Genomic DNA, 15,619 nt, shown 5'->3' with positions numbered 1-15,619 from the left:
CGTCAGCACATCCACTCTGTCGTTGTCACGCCAACGCATTTCAACCATCAAGGTCTTCGTCGACGAAGACCTTGATGGTTGAAACGCGTTGGCGTGACAACGACAGAGTGGACGTGCTGACGTCCTGTATGCTGCCCTGACTGTGTAACGCATATACCGGAAAGCGGTGAGCGGTGAATTGCCGGCGGGAGGTTTCCATATCGGATGTTATCCGGAGACACCGAGGGGGACTGACTGAGCCGTTTATATTAAACTGAGATGTATGTATCTATGTACTACAATTAAAATAACTGTTGAAGCACTTTACTTATACTCCGCGCCCCTCATTTGTTCTTTCTGCATATATATATATATATATATATATACATACAAACAAATCTAGAAAACCACAGCACTCGCCACCCCAGAGGCGGGGTGCAATATCTGCACTCACCACTCATAGGGTGGGGTGCATGCAGCCCATGGCCACCAACCCAAATATATACAAACAGAAAGTTCAGCACTCACCATAGCAAGCTCACTTATCCTCACAACATCAATAAATAAATGATGGGGGTTTAGTTAGTGAATTGGCCAATGTACGGAAGCTATGGTGAGTGCTGAACTTTCTGTTTGTATATATATATATATATATATATATATATATATATTGATGTTGTCTGTATATTAATAGGATGATGTGATTTTCACTGGGCCTGTTTTTCAGAGATATACTCAATGTTGATGTTGCATGCAGGAGAGCAATTATTTGCCACAGCGCATGTGCAGCGTTTGATTCGCGATGGGACGCACACAGAAGATTTATTCACTGAGTGAGCAACAGGGGGAGGTAACGTGGGATGACTAGAGAAACTATTTTCTGACCATTTTTTGGGTGTGCTAAAATCAGCCATTGTGAATCCGCTCGCAGCTGGAGAGCCCCCGGCATCATAGAGGAGCTGTTCTGTCTGAGGCGGCTTACACTTACTCAAAAGTTTAATGGTCCGATGTTCCTGCTTGTACAGAAACAGCGTATGTGAGATGCCAACAATGAGTGTCTCAAAGCACAAGGAGTCATTAGCATATTTCCGAAATTGCACAGCAGGTGAAATCACATATGTGCAGGGGTTAAAGTGAGTCGGAACGGGGCGGAACTGCGCCGGTTCCACTTGGAGACGGAACACAGTTCCGCCTCCTCCAGCTCACCTAACCCGATGTGTGCCCGTCACCACAGGGAGATACGGGCGCCCGCTGAGATTGTGTTACCAGCGGGCGCCCGGCTCCCTCTCCACAGCGGAAGCCGGTGGCAGGAGCTCACTACTGAGCTCTGGCTTCTGGCTCTTTCAGTGTGCGATATGGGAGAGATGTCTTGACGTCTCTCCCATAGTGCTGGGGAGCGGACGCCGGAAGGACCACAGCGGTCGGAGGTGGGAGCGGGGCTTGGTGAGTATGGTGTTTTATAGTTTTTTTAACATATGTGCGAGTGAGTGTATTAGCGGCGCTTCTCCTGGGGGCAAGCCACAGGGGACTAACTACTGGGTGCAAACTACATGAGGGCAAGCTACAAGGGGCAAACCTCTGGGGGCAAACTACAAGGGGGCCAACTACTGGGGGCAATCTACAAGGGTGAAAGCTACTGGGGGCAAGCTACAAGGGGGCAAACTACTGGGGGCAAACTACAAGGGCGCATTACTACTGGGGGCATTACTACTTGGGGCATAACTACTGGGGGCATAACTACAGGGGCTAAACTACTTGGGGGCATTACTACTTGGGGGCTAAACTACAAGGGGCAAACTACAGGGGGGCATTACTGCTGGGGGCATTACTACTTGGGGCTAACTACTGGAGGCAAGCTACAAGGGGGCAAACTACAAGAGGGCAAGTTACTGGGGGCAAACTACAAGGGGGCAAGATACTGGGGGTAGACTACAAGGGAACTAACTACTGGGGGGAAACTACTGGGGATAACTACTGGGGGCAAACTACAAGGGCGCATTACTACTGGAGTCATTACTACTTGGGGGCAAACGACTGGGGACATAACTACAGAGGCTAAACTACTGGGGGCATTACTACATGGGGGCTAAACTACAAGGGGCATTACTACTGGGGGCTAAACTACTGGGGGCAAACTACTGGGGGCAAGCTACAATTGGGCAAACTAAAAGAGGGAAAGTTACTGGGGGCAAACTACAAGGGGGCAAGATACTAGGGACAAGCTACTGGAGGCAAACTACAAGGGGGCTAACTACTGGGAGCAAACTACAGGGGCGCATTACTACTGGGGGCCATAACTACAGGGGCATTACTACTGGGGGCATAACTACAGGGGCATTACTACTGTGGGCATAACTATAGGGGCTAAAGTACTGGGGGCATTACTACTTGGGGGCAAACTACTGGGGGTATAACTACAGGGGCTAAACTACTGGTGGCATTGCTACTTGGGGGCTAAACTACAAGGGTGGCAAACTACAGGGGGGCATTACTACTGGGGGCTAAACTACAAGGGGGCTCTTCTTTATGTTTTCTATATTTGAATACCTCAACTGCGTATTGTGGGTGTCATTCCGACCCGCTCGCTCGCTGCAGTTTGTCGCAGCGCAGTGCCCGGGTTGGAACTGCGCATGCGCCGGCGCCGCAGTGTGCCGGCGCATGGCAGCTTTCATTACCTAGTGATCGCCTCTGAGACAGAGGCGGTCGCTAGGCGGGAGGGGTCTGAACGGCGGCGTTAAGCCGCCGTTTAGGGGGAGTAGTCCGGCCAATGCAGGCGCAGCCGGACCGTTGGGGGGGCGGGCCGCGGCGGCTGCGTGACGTGTCATGCAGCCGCTGCGGCCAGTGGGAGCTCCTCAAATACAAAGGTATCGCCTCTGTGCGATGCTTTTGTATTTGTGCGGGGGGCCGGCACTGACATGCGGGGCGGACTAGCCCTTTGCTGGGCGTCCCCCTGCATGTCTGAGTTAACGATCGTAGCTGTGCTAAACTTAGCACAGCTACGATCAACTCAGAATAACCCCCTGTGTGTGCACCCCAGCTGGCGAGAGGCAGCCTGTCCTCTCTCTCCCTGTGTGGGTGGGATGCGAGTGATCGCATCCCGCACCCTGTGACACTTTTTCATGGCAGGTGTGTTTCATCACACGCAGCCACTCAGACCTAACAAAATTAAGAAAGTAAGAAAAATAAAATAGTAAAGAACTAGTGCATGTAAGGCATAGACAGTGGTATTGCTTCAGGGGTGGTGGTACACTGAGGGTTTGTGAATGGTGTTATTGATGAAGTACAGGGTTAGTAGAGTTTGTGTTTTTGTAGTGCAGGTTTGAAGGTGGTGGTGTTGCTGTAGTGCAGGTTTGGGGCCAATGATGTTGATTTAGTGCCAAGCTGTGGGCATTGGTGGGGATGGCTGTATTGACATAGAGTGACAGTGGAGTGATGATTTTGCTTACTTAGTACTATAACTGAATTAAGATGCAAAATGCTGGAAAAAGTTCACAATCTTGGGAAAAATAAGGGCAAAGGTCAGAGGTACCAGTGACCCGCACCATTTATCGTTATGCTTAAATTGGCATATAGGGGTAAATGTAATAGCCTATAAACTGCAGGCATCGGCACATCCCCTGCACCTGGTTTTGATTTTAAAATGAATGCTACAATAAAACATTGGGCAGACGGCTGGGAATCCGCCAATCTCTGCAGTGTGCAGGCTGTTACAATTACACCATAGTCATGTAAATATATATATATATATATATACACAATGGCATTTGGAATGTGCAAAAGAGTCTGATATGGAGATATAATAATCTGTCCAAAAAATTCTTGACCAATATTCCACCCAGTTCTAAGAAACTGTGAAACAAAAAAAAAAAGAGAAAACTAGAGCAGTATATAAAACATCATTGCATCCAGTGTGTACATGCAGGAAAGGTAAAATTGTGCAGAAATGTCCCCAAAATGGAGATATATGAATAGATAACAGCAAATGTGAAAAGTCTTCACCAAATCCCTTATGGTTTTATGCTTACACCAAAAAGATTTGACTCTTAACGAATATTAAATCCTTTGTACCAATGTATCAATGTAGTAATGCGATGCAAACAGCCTTCACCATACCCCTTCAGGTTTTATGCTTACACCAAGAAGACTTGACACAAGGCATGTAACAAATCCTTATCCTCTCAGAGGGCCTTATTCAGGGGTTGACACAATGCTGATGTTTTTGAAAATGTATTCGCCTGAGTTGCAGTGGTCTTGCGATGGCAGTCGTAGGTTGAATTAGGATGCAGTGATTGACAGAAAGTGGGCATTTATGGGAGATATCGGGGGAGATGACTACAAAATTGCAGGTGTGACAAGACCATTTCGGGGGCATGTCACAGCCTGCGACTGCATCATAGTATGCAGTCAAAGTGGCGTCTTAGTTCCGTCTGAAATTCTGAGCAACAATAATGTTTCTCAGATGTCTGATGGTGCGAGTAATGTTCGTCTGATAGTGCTACTTTGAAGGAGTCTCAGCATAAATCCCGGTGTCTGCAACATTTGCATAAGAGGCCACAGCAATGGGATTAGCATCCACCTCTGAATCAGGGCCAGAAACACTGCAGAAGATCCAGTTTCTGATCACTTCTGTATATTGGCCCTCATTCCGAGTTGTTCGCTCGGTATTTTTCATCGCATCGCAGTGAGAATTCTCTTAGTGCGCATGCGTAATGTTCGCACTGCGCATGCGCCAAGTAACTTTACTATGAAGAAAGTAATTTTACTCACGGCTTTTTCATCGCTCCGGCGATCGCATTGTGATTGACAGGAAATGGGTGTTACTGGGCGGATGTATGGCGTTTTATGGGCGTGTGGCTGAAAACGCTACCGTTTCCGGAAAAAACGCAGGCGTGTCTGGAGAAACGGTGGGAGTGCTTGGCCGAACGCTGGGTGTGTTTCTGACGTCAGCCGGGACCGAAAAGCACTGAACTGATCGCACAGGCAGAGTAAGTCTGGAGTTACTCAGAAACTGCTAACTCGTTTTTGATCGCAAAAATGCGCATACATCGGTCGCACATTTAAGAAGTTTAGATTCACTCCCAGTAGGCGGCGGCTTAGCGTGTGTAACTCTGCTGAAATCGCCTTGCGAGCGAACAACTCGGAATGAGGGCCCTTATATAAAAAAGAATGACTGTATTTGTGTTAGGAATGGAGTGTCTCTTTTAATACAGTACATACTAGGCTGCTGGTTTATACTGCGCTCTAAGTTATGCTCAATTTTGGTGAGGTGGGGGGCAACAAAGGAAATTTTCATCCTGGACTCTATTTGCTCTAGATGCGGCGTGAGAAATAATTCACCAGTGACACTGCTAATTTGGACAGGTTGTGTTGCAGCACTTCAAGTCATGGTCATGACTGTGTAATTGCATTGTCATCAGCATTTTCATTAAGAAGTTTGTTTTTTTCCCATTGCTAAAGGTTTAGCTAGGATTTTAAGCCATTGTATGCATTTGAGACTCTTTGCTCTGGTTATAACCTATTAATGTTAGATTCCTTGAGCAAGGATATTGCTTTAATTAACAGTTTACTAAATAATGAACAAAGAGGTGTAAAATATAATTGTATTTATTTGTTTTCTAGGCCAGCTAGGGACAGTGATGATGATGACGACGATGACAAAAAGGGAAGAGGTTGTACTCTCCAGTATCAACATGCCATCCTACGGGTCCTCACACAGTTCATAGCAGAGTCTTCTGAGTATGCTGGCCAGCTCTCCTACCTGCTTGGATCTGACTGGCAAGTTGACATCACGGATTTAATAAGTGAATTTATCAAAATGGATGAACCAAATGTTGTGCGGCTCAAAGGCCAGATTCTGATAGGACAGGAAGTTGGTATGACTACATTACAGGTAATTATATAAACAAATTATCCTAATTCCTCATATTTATATTTCCAGGACAATCGAAATGATAGAAGTAAATTGATCATATAAACTGTTGCAGCCTAACAGATGAAATCTGGCAACAGAAACCCTTTCTTTTTGGACAGTACATTACGTTACAATTTTTTAAAAGGAATGAAATAATCAAACTTTATTTAGCAATGTTGTTGTTTTTTATTGTGAGAGAGAGATATCAAGCCATGGAGAGCGATACAGTGGAGAAGCTGCCAAAGGAACCAATCTTCTGTCATTTATCTAACACAGGGGTCTGTTTATTAAGCCTTGGATGGAGATAAAGTGGACTGGGATAAGGTCCCAATCAACCAGCTCCTAATTATCATTTTTCAAACACAACCTGTGACAAGGCACTTAGGAGCTGATTGACTGGTACTTAATCTTCGTCCACTTTACCTCCATCCAAGGGTTTGTAAATAGTCCCCACAGTCTTTGAAGTAACAGTTGCTTTGGGCTACTACTCCACTTTATGTCTCTCAGAGGCTTGATACATCTCCCCTGGTGTCTGCTTCTTATGGATGTTGGTGGGGTCGGTGGTACTGCTGTTCTCATTATCCAGCTGTCTGAACATGTACTGTACTTGGACTAACTGATATTGCTTCCCAAGGGACGGTGCTTATAGCACCGGCATCAACCATTGTGCTGATATCAGTCCAAATATGGGCAGATAGTAAACTGTAATACTGTATATGGTGTTTGTTGCCTGATTTAGAAGATAATATTGATAAGTGTACATTCACTCTGTTGTTTTTCAGATACTATCCCCTCTTTCTGATGCCATCCTAGCCGAGAAGACAGTGATGGTTGTAGATGAGAAGGTGACCATCACAGATCTAGGCATTCAGGTGGTGACGGGCCTGTCTCTCTCTCTTCAGCTCAGCCCTGGAAGTAACCGAGCAATCTATGCAACTACCATAGCACAAGAGCATTTTAATTCCCCAAAGCAGGTATTAGTTCTATCTTATGTTAAATGTTATCTAGTAATATGTATCGTTTTAAATTAATTAGAATTGGTCATGATGGTTCAACGTGTGGTCACCAATCATGAAAGTTTCAGTCAATAGTTAAATGTATTTTATGCCTACATTTAAATCTAAATTAAATCTGGAAAGACAAAAGTTAAAATCTTAAATTTCAACCTGAAGTGCTCATAAAGAATCTGCTGTTTGTTGGAGGTCTGCACCATATACTGTAGTTATAACAATAATAATAATAATAATAATAATAATAACATACAGAATATATATTTAAAATGAGTTTTGTTTTTAACAGTATGTTTTCCAGATCCCACTGTACCAGATCTAATCAGGGCCACAGAAAGCCCCCTGAGTGTCCCTTTCATCCACTTACCCCTAGCCCACCTGGTATCCGGATGACAGGTCGACCTTAAATAGGTCGACCACTAATGGTTGACATGCATTATGTCAACATGGACAAAAGGTAGACATGGTCATTGGGTCAACAAGTAAAAGATCAACAGTGCTTATGGTTGACAGGTACAAAAGGTCAACAGGTGCAAATGGTCTATACGCATATAATCGACACAGATTTTTTGGGGGGGGATTCAACTTTTTCATACTTTACCATCCACAGGGACTATGATTGGGAATAGTAACCTGTGCGGGGCGCAGCGGTAGCGGAGCAAGGCACCTTGCCCATGTGAGGGGATGTGGTACATTAATTGGAGTTCCCTGTACTCTTACGTAGAAAATGACACCAAATAAATGAAAAAATATTGTGTTGACCTTCTTTGTGTCAACCATTTGTCATGTCAACCTTTTCCAGTGTTGACCTTTTGTCCCTGTTGACCTTTTCCAGTGTCGACCTTTTGACCATGTCAACCTTTCACATGTTGACCTTATCATGTCATGTTGACTAATAGTGGTCGGCCTAATGACTGTCGATCTAATTAGGGTCGACCCTGTAATCCATACCCAGCCCACCTTACCTCCACCACTTCTTACATTTTGTGAAGCAGTGTGGGCTACAGCTTCTGCTACTGTGTCAGGCTATGAGCGTGGTGCTGAGGTGTGACATCCTACCCTATTGGCACAATCGCAGCCTATCACTGGCATGGATGAGTAACAAATAGCAACTTCACATGTAAGAGCCTTGTGGCTGGCTCTTGATGCTTTGCAAAACACTGAATGACATCATACATAATACATACATAATACAATTTGCTTTCCAAGTGACAGGGACTTGATTGTCATGTTTAACACATCATGTCTTACTCTTTCAGTACATATTACAGTATATTACGCATATGTAAGGAATAAATAAAATATGCCATTACTAGTGTATCTTAGTAGAGTGCCGAAATTGTTGTAGGATCATCTTTATAGAAGAAAATAAAACATGCTTACAAATTATACCTCATACTGGAGAAAGCTTTTTGTACCATTGAAAGAATAAGCCATTAACGTATAGTTATTCCTATTGTTCCATAATGATCTTGTTCCTTTTTATATGCTATGCCCTAATATGACACTGCACACCGCTGCGATTAAATTTAAATTAAGGAAAGTATTGTTGCTGCAACTGAGTTTGAAATGTTTTAAAGAAAATGTAGAAAAGTGGAAAAGTTTATCTCAAATTACTATGTACTTTACCATAATTATAAAGCTTTTTTATTTATGTACCAGAAGATAAATAATCGGTAAACAATTTTCTCTTATAATAAACAGAACTGAACTTCAGCTACTGTATTCTGAATGAACCTATTTTGAACAAGAAAAGTTTTTGAGCGTAAAAAAAGAAAATGTTTTATATAGTGTAGAAAAAGTACATATTCATTGCCGTTATGTGAAGGTTACATATGGTACTTTATAATTTCTTATAAATAATCACAGAAAACTTCAAATTAATCCATTTTTGAAAAATGCAATTCTTTTTCATTTAAATACACAACTGCGATAATTTAAGTCAGCATATAATAATGTCTTCTGACAGTCACTTTATTATTCCGCTGTTAAAGTTGAATCCATATCGCCCCAGGGACTCATTGTCTTTTTAGAACCACTGAGAAAAAACACATTTATTGCCAAGAAATTTAAAGTAGTGTTTTTATGTCTTAGAAATGAATTTGTGCCCTTCACCTCTTAGTGGTTTACAATTTATTACAGCATAAAATGTACTCTATGGAAACATTTTCATCTTTTTATCTGTTGTTGTTTGCTGATCTTTATATTTCTTTTTTGTTTTACATACAGGAAGTAGAAATCAGTTGTTGGATCCAGTTTAGTGATGGTACAGTGACTCCCTTGGATGTTTATGATCCTAAAGACTTCTCATTAAGTGTGACATCTTTGGATGAGAAGGTTTTTTCTGTTTCTCAAGATTCCAAATCCAAATGGCCAGTTTTTTCAGCCATTGCAGAAGGGCAAGGAGCACTAGTCAAGGTGGAACTCATGATAAATGAGTTATGTCAGAAGTCTAAACGAAAGAGCATTCTTACGGTTGGCATTGGGCACATTAAAGTTAAATTTAATCAGAACAATGGAAATGAGAGTAGGTTTGTCAATAGTAGGGATCGTTTTGATAATCATTACACTGGTAGAAGGCAGAAGACTCTACTAGAAAGAGTAAGACCAGATGGTGCTTCATTTGGTACCCCATCCATGGAGGGAGACATCCACATTATGAACAGGGTTACTACTGACAAAGCCCAGATAAGCAAGAAAAGAGAGCGAGAGAGTCTTTTAGATGACGATGGTCATCTTCCAAACATGCCCATGGATTTCACCAGTTTTCCTGCCCAGGTTGACCTACCAAGTAACAATGGAGATGTGGAAGAAAATGATCTTGCACAAAATACAAGAGGCTTAAGTGACTTGGAAATTGGGATGTATGCTTTATTAGGTGTCTTTTGTCTGGCCATACTTGTCTTCCTTATAAATTGTGTGACGTTTGCATTAAAGTATAGGCACAAACATGTCCCTGTGGATGAGCAAGAGACCATGACACATTCACACGACTGGGTTGGACTTACAAATCGAACAGAAATTTTGGAAAACCACATTAACTTTCCTTTGCAGCAGGAGGAATGCATAACAGCTATAGACAGGGGAGTGAATATTGCAGAAAGCAAATACCTTATCACTTCAAACCCTGCTAAAACTGTTAATGGGCAGACATACAGATCTGCAGAGACAGCCTTCAATGAAGGGAAAGAACAGAGGGGTGAACCTGCTACCTCTCCCACCTCCAAAAGGAAACGTGTAAAATTTACCACATTTACAAATATTCCTAATGAGGATGGTTGTCCAAACATCAACTCCATTTTAGTGAACAATGATGAAGATATAAAGTGGGTTTGCCAAGACATAGACATGGGGGAATGCAAAGAACTCAGAAACTATATGGAAAGGTTACATGAAAATGTGTAAACTGAGATAAGAACATCTTCTACTGTACAAGATGTTTAGCCATCCTCACAATGATGAAGTCCAAACATAGGCTACTTTCTTCAACAAATATTTTGCTCCACAAAAAGCATCTGCTATGAAAGATGGAATGACTAATAAATGCACAAAATGTTAACGTTTTATACAGACTATTACAGGGTATAGCAAAAATATAATGCAAAGTCTTGGTAAAATACAAATGTATGTATTGTATGTAACATGTCACATGAAGTGCATATCTTGAAAATAACAGTAATTACAAGGCGAACCCTGTTATTTCACTTTATTTCAGACTACCAAAGGAAAATGTAGTGTTATTTATGCAGAGTCAACTAAATTTGCAGTTTTGTACTATGTCACATTTTCCTTGGGTAGAGAGATAGCTCTACATGAGTGAAACAGTTTAGCTAATCAATATTTATGAGAATGCAGACTATCAGTTCAATAGAACCCAGTGCTGAGTTATGAAGAATATTGACTCATCCCACCTATACTGTTCTTATGAAACAGGTCATTTTAATTGTCCATTCTCTTTAAACCCATAGCCATGCAATAAAGGGATGGCCTGTGCCCCAGTTGCCTTTCCACCCTTGAAGGCTTTTTTTTCTTCTATTAAATCTCTTGATAAACCATAGTTGCCGACTTTCTGACTGCCCACTTTGGGAGAGGGCTGCCAAGTCAGCACAGCAGGGGGCAGTACGGGGACATGACTCATCATAGTGTTTGGAGTGGGGGTGGGGCAAGTCATAGGAGGCTGTTTGTGGCATGGTTTCTGCGATTGTGTGATCATGGCCATGGTCCTGTTATAAAATGAGGAGATTATTGGCATTGCAAAGCAGGGGATGTGGCAACGATGATGCAATTTAGTGCCAGTTTTATGGGCAACCAGGAGAGCCACCAAGTTTTTATGAGCCTCCCAGCTGTTCCAGGAGACTAGGCAGGTATGTAATAAACCCTAAATCTGGATATACAGGTTGAGTCTCCCTTATCCAAAATGCTTGGGACCAAAGGTATTTTGGATATGGGATTTTTCCGTGTTTTGGAATAATTGCATACCATAATGAGATATCATGGCGATGGGACCTAAATCTAAGCATAGAACGCATTTATGTTACATATACACCATATACACACAGCCTGAAGGTAATTTTAGCCAATATTTTTTATAACTTTGTGCATTAAACAAAGTGTGTCTACATTCACACAATTCATTTATGTTTCATATACACCTTATACACACAGCCTGAAGGTCATTTAATACAATATTTCTTAATAACTTTGTGTATTAAACAAAGTTTGTGTACATTGAGCCATCAAAAAACAAAGGTTTCACTATCTCACTCTCACTCAAAAAAGTCCGTATTTCGGAATATTCCGTATTTCTGAATATTTGGATATGGGATACTCAACCTGTATGTTGGACAATGACATCCAATAGTAATCTTAACTTTCTGTACAGAGATATTGCACTGATTTTGGTTCTTTTCTGGAATTATACTATTTCTCAAACCTCAAATAAACCTGACAAGCGCATAGTTCCTTCCTTTGTATTTGTATTAAATGATTGGAAAACTGAGCCTCTTTAGTTACAATCTATCTACATCTCCTGCTCACCTGATGTCTTAGGTTTTGAAATGGGCTGTCAGAGATCATATAATATAGCTCTAAAAAATGTTCATATTATTATTATTATTATTATTATTAATAATAATATTATTATTTTGTAATACATATTAATACAGTGGATTTATATAGCTCCGGCATGCTCCTCAGACTTTTGCAATTGATAGGCAGAGACAGATTTTCAAATATATGGGCAGTACAGAATATTTTAGGATATGCTCTAGAATGCAAAGCAATCTAGAATTCAGCCCCAGGCTTCATAGACTATATTACCGGGAGAGAGTTCCTCCAGAACCCTTCTTGGCAATCACCACAGCACACGTGTAGTCAGCAGACCCAGCACTGAGGAGGCACAAAACAGAAGTGAAGTGACCGCTAATGCTACCACTTCACTTCCAACACATCTCTAACAAACTACTTTTTGAGCCCCTGTCCCTGGATATGTTTGTTGATACAGTTCTGCGAATAGTAATTTCTTATTGCTACTAATAGTAGCAATAAGAAGTTACAATGTTTGGGTCTGAAACCTGGTAATTATTTATTACCAGCTATTTATATAGCACACAGAGAATATTTTGGTCATTCACATCAGTCCCTGCCCCAGTGGAACTTACAATCTATATTCCCTACCACATGTGCATGCACACACATTCACGCTAGGGTTCATTATGTTTGGAGACACTCACCCTATCAGTACATTTTTGGATTGTGGGAGGAAACCAGAGTACCTGGAGGAAACCCACGCAAGCATGGGGAGAATATACAAACTCCACACAGTTAGGGCCATGGTGGGAATCAAACCCATGACCTCAGTGCTGTGAGGCAGTAATGCTAACCATTACACCGCCCATGCTGTTCCGATACATATGCCCCTTAGAGTTTTGCAGTGGATGGAGCAGGGTCCCTTAACAGTAGTAATGTGAAGCATCTGTCAAATATATGCAGGAATATTGTAGTGTCAAAGAAACCTAATTAGAAAAAGAAGTTCATACTGTACATTCAGCTTGTTAGAAATAACTGTCAACTTAATTAATGCATTCATGCCAATTGGAGACCACCATGAATTGCTGTTTAATGTTTTAAATGTCTATATATATATATATATATATGACAACCTTTTAGAGGTTATAGACTGCTCACTAGAGGTCAAATGAATCCCCCTTGATTATAATACCACACATACAGTAGTGCATGTGCATTGATAAATAATATAGTTGCAGTAGTTTGTGTCCTCTTTGCATTCTAAATGCACAGAGTGGATGTGTACACTCATCTAGCAAGAGAGATCTATTGAGGTAAAGAGGTTAAATAATTTGCAGATACGGCTAACTTGTGCTTTACAGGTTACTAGATACATAGCAATATACAGTATTTGCTTTATTAATAATATTGGCAACACTTGTTCACGGATTTGTAAATATGTAAACTTTGAGAACAATAAAAATATGAGGCACAAGTTCCATATTTTGTCCAAAACAATAAGGTGGCATGCTATATTTAGAAACAAAGATTCCATTTATGAAGCAGAGATAAGCTAAATCTGCTGTAACCTATTTTGAGGCCGTATGCCATCAGTTTTAACAAGTGGCAAAAATACTTTGTTTTTCACCACAAATTAAACTATTCATCATACTAGCCCAGAGTGCACCATCAAAGCTCAGAGGGCTTTAGTATATTCCGACTGTGTTCCATTTCTATACATATGTGCAGACAGTAGCCACACATGAGCATATTACTGTACACTTTGCTGGCAGTGGTGTGCAGTTTATGAGAGTAAGAGCATGTATGGGTGGCGTATCTGCATTTTGTATCAGTGTAATAATTTGCAGTGGTATATACCACAGCCACTGAACCAATGATGATAGACAGAGCCCTAAGTAACACTGAAATAAAATTAAGCACTTGCCAAAAGTGTGCTTCTCTCTCTGACCACCTGCTCTGTCAATAGCAGTCTGGTGCAAAGTGTATACTGTATCGCAGTTCCTGCCAGTTAGATACCGTCATGCAGCACTCTGTCATAGTCTGTGCTATGTATTTCTCTACAGCAAGCAAAGACTCTCAGTCCTATTAAGTGCACCAATTTCTAGACAAAGGGTCTATATCATGGGTGGGCAAAATACGGCCTGGCAGGCAATTTAGTACAGCTCACCCTCTTCTTCCCTCCACAACATGTATGTGGCCTGCTCCCACTTACACTGCTCTTCATTGTGCAGTTTAGAAGTCAAATGGTAGGTTGGCAACTTTACATGGCCTGGCAGGGAGCTGGTAACAGACACAGGTTTGTGCCGGTGGGGAGCACTGTTCTGGAGTGAGGGGCCGGGGGAAGAATGTTTGTTATACCTCGGTTCCACCTCTCTGCACATGTTCCTGCAGAAAAGACAAACGAGTGGTGGTAGGTGTGGGAGAATTGTTGATTCTGATGGGCATGTTTCAATGACAATGGACTGATTCCATGTACTGTAAGGGCATGTCATACTATAAAAGGAACATGCAGAACTGTATGATGGCATAAATGGTGCATCCTTTTATATGGAGTCATTTACAGTTTACTAAAACGTGTTAAGTATCCCCCCACCCTGGTCTATAGTATTTAGGATGTGGTTATATGTAACTGACATCTAATGCAGGCCATACAGTATATCTACACGGCAAGTCTCCTATTCCTGACCAATTGTTGATCGATAATTTGTCAGGGAATCAAATACAGCATGTGAGAAATCCCAGACTCACTGATTCCGATCATTTTTGGGATGGAATTGGCGAATCGAGGACTTACTACATGTTATATTTTGCCAATGACCCGACCCAGTTATCGACAAAACAGGGAATTGCCCCAATTGATTTTAGATGTACGGGCCCTATTAGTCTATGTTATTGCATGTTTTAATGTCTCAGGAAAGGATAACTTAAGATAGCTTGTGAGTCACCTAGCGGTTTTATGGCTCTGTCAAGGATATGTAACCGATAATTCCCCAACACTATGTAACTGTCAAATCCCCCAAATACCCTTATACTGTATATAATCATAAAACAGAAAGTACAGTATAAATAGACAGTGATTGCCACTAAAAGGCCACAGCTTTATTAATATACTGAAAATATCAGGAAGGGTGGCAAGAAAGCAGAAACAGGAGTCCTGCAAGACTCCTGTGAGACAGGTGACAAATGAGTGACTGTGGGCTTGCCCATATGTGGAAGAGAGAGTAGCATTTCCCAATAGTTGAGGAGGTAGAGGAGCTCACCAGTGGCCTACTGTAGCTGTAGGCAATTCCATGAGCCAACGGTGTGTGGGGTGCAGAGAGGGAGAGCCCAACATTTGGTGTGGGGGGGCGGGGGGGGGGGATGAGTGGCGAGTAAAGGGGGAAGAAAAATGGGTGGAAAACAAAGTACAGTAAGAGCAGATGGGAGAGAGAAAGGGAAAGAGGGTTGAACGATGGCAATAAAAGCAGAAAGAAGAGGATTAAACAGATAGATAGCATAAAATAGATGAAAGACAAGACAGCAGGGAAAATCTAGACAAACAGGAAAAATATAGATACCAAATTTGGTAAAAACAGCTAAATTGATAAGCAAAAGCAACACTCATCCTGTGTTTACAGTATGTATAACCTGGAAAAACCCTTCCCCTTTCTCCAGCCATAGGCCAGAGTCTGTCAGATATACCTGACACAGA

General features: G+C 41.8%; 1 protein-coding gene across 3 annotated transcripts in view; it reads left to right on the top strand.

Moving 5' to 3' along the window:
• The window catches only part of LOC135068640 (transmembrane protein 132D-like), a 1,425,735-nt gene extending 1,410,489 nt beyond the window's left edge, over positions 1–15,246 (top strand). For all 3 annotated transcript variants that reach the window (XM_063964609.1, XM_063964610.1, XM_063964611.1), the window contains 3 exons: positions 5,599–5,869; positions 6,673–6,864; positions 9,130–15,246. In XM_063964609.1, the coding sequence (XP_063820679.1) occupies positions 5,599–5,869; positions 6,673–6,864; positions 9,130–10,305 (1,639 nt within the window). In that variant the 3' untranslated portion in view covers positions 10,306–15,246. The remainder of the gene's footprint in view (positions 1–5,598; positions 5,870–6,672; positions 6,865–9,129) is intronic.
• The last annotated feature ends 373 nt before the right edge of the window (positions 15,247–15,619 follow it).

This window comes from Pseudophryne corroboree, chromosome 1, assembly GCF_028390025.1.
Source record: "Pseudophryne corroboree isolate aPseCor3 chromosome 1, aPseCor3.hap2, whole genome shotgun sequence".
NCBI lineage: Eukaryota > Metazoa > Chordata > Amphibia > Anura > Myobatrachidae > Pseudophryne > Pseudophryne corroboree.
The sequence above is the reverse complement of the archived record's forward strand: the minus strand, read 5'-3'. Positions and strand labels throughout refer to the sequence as shown.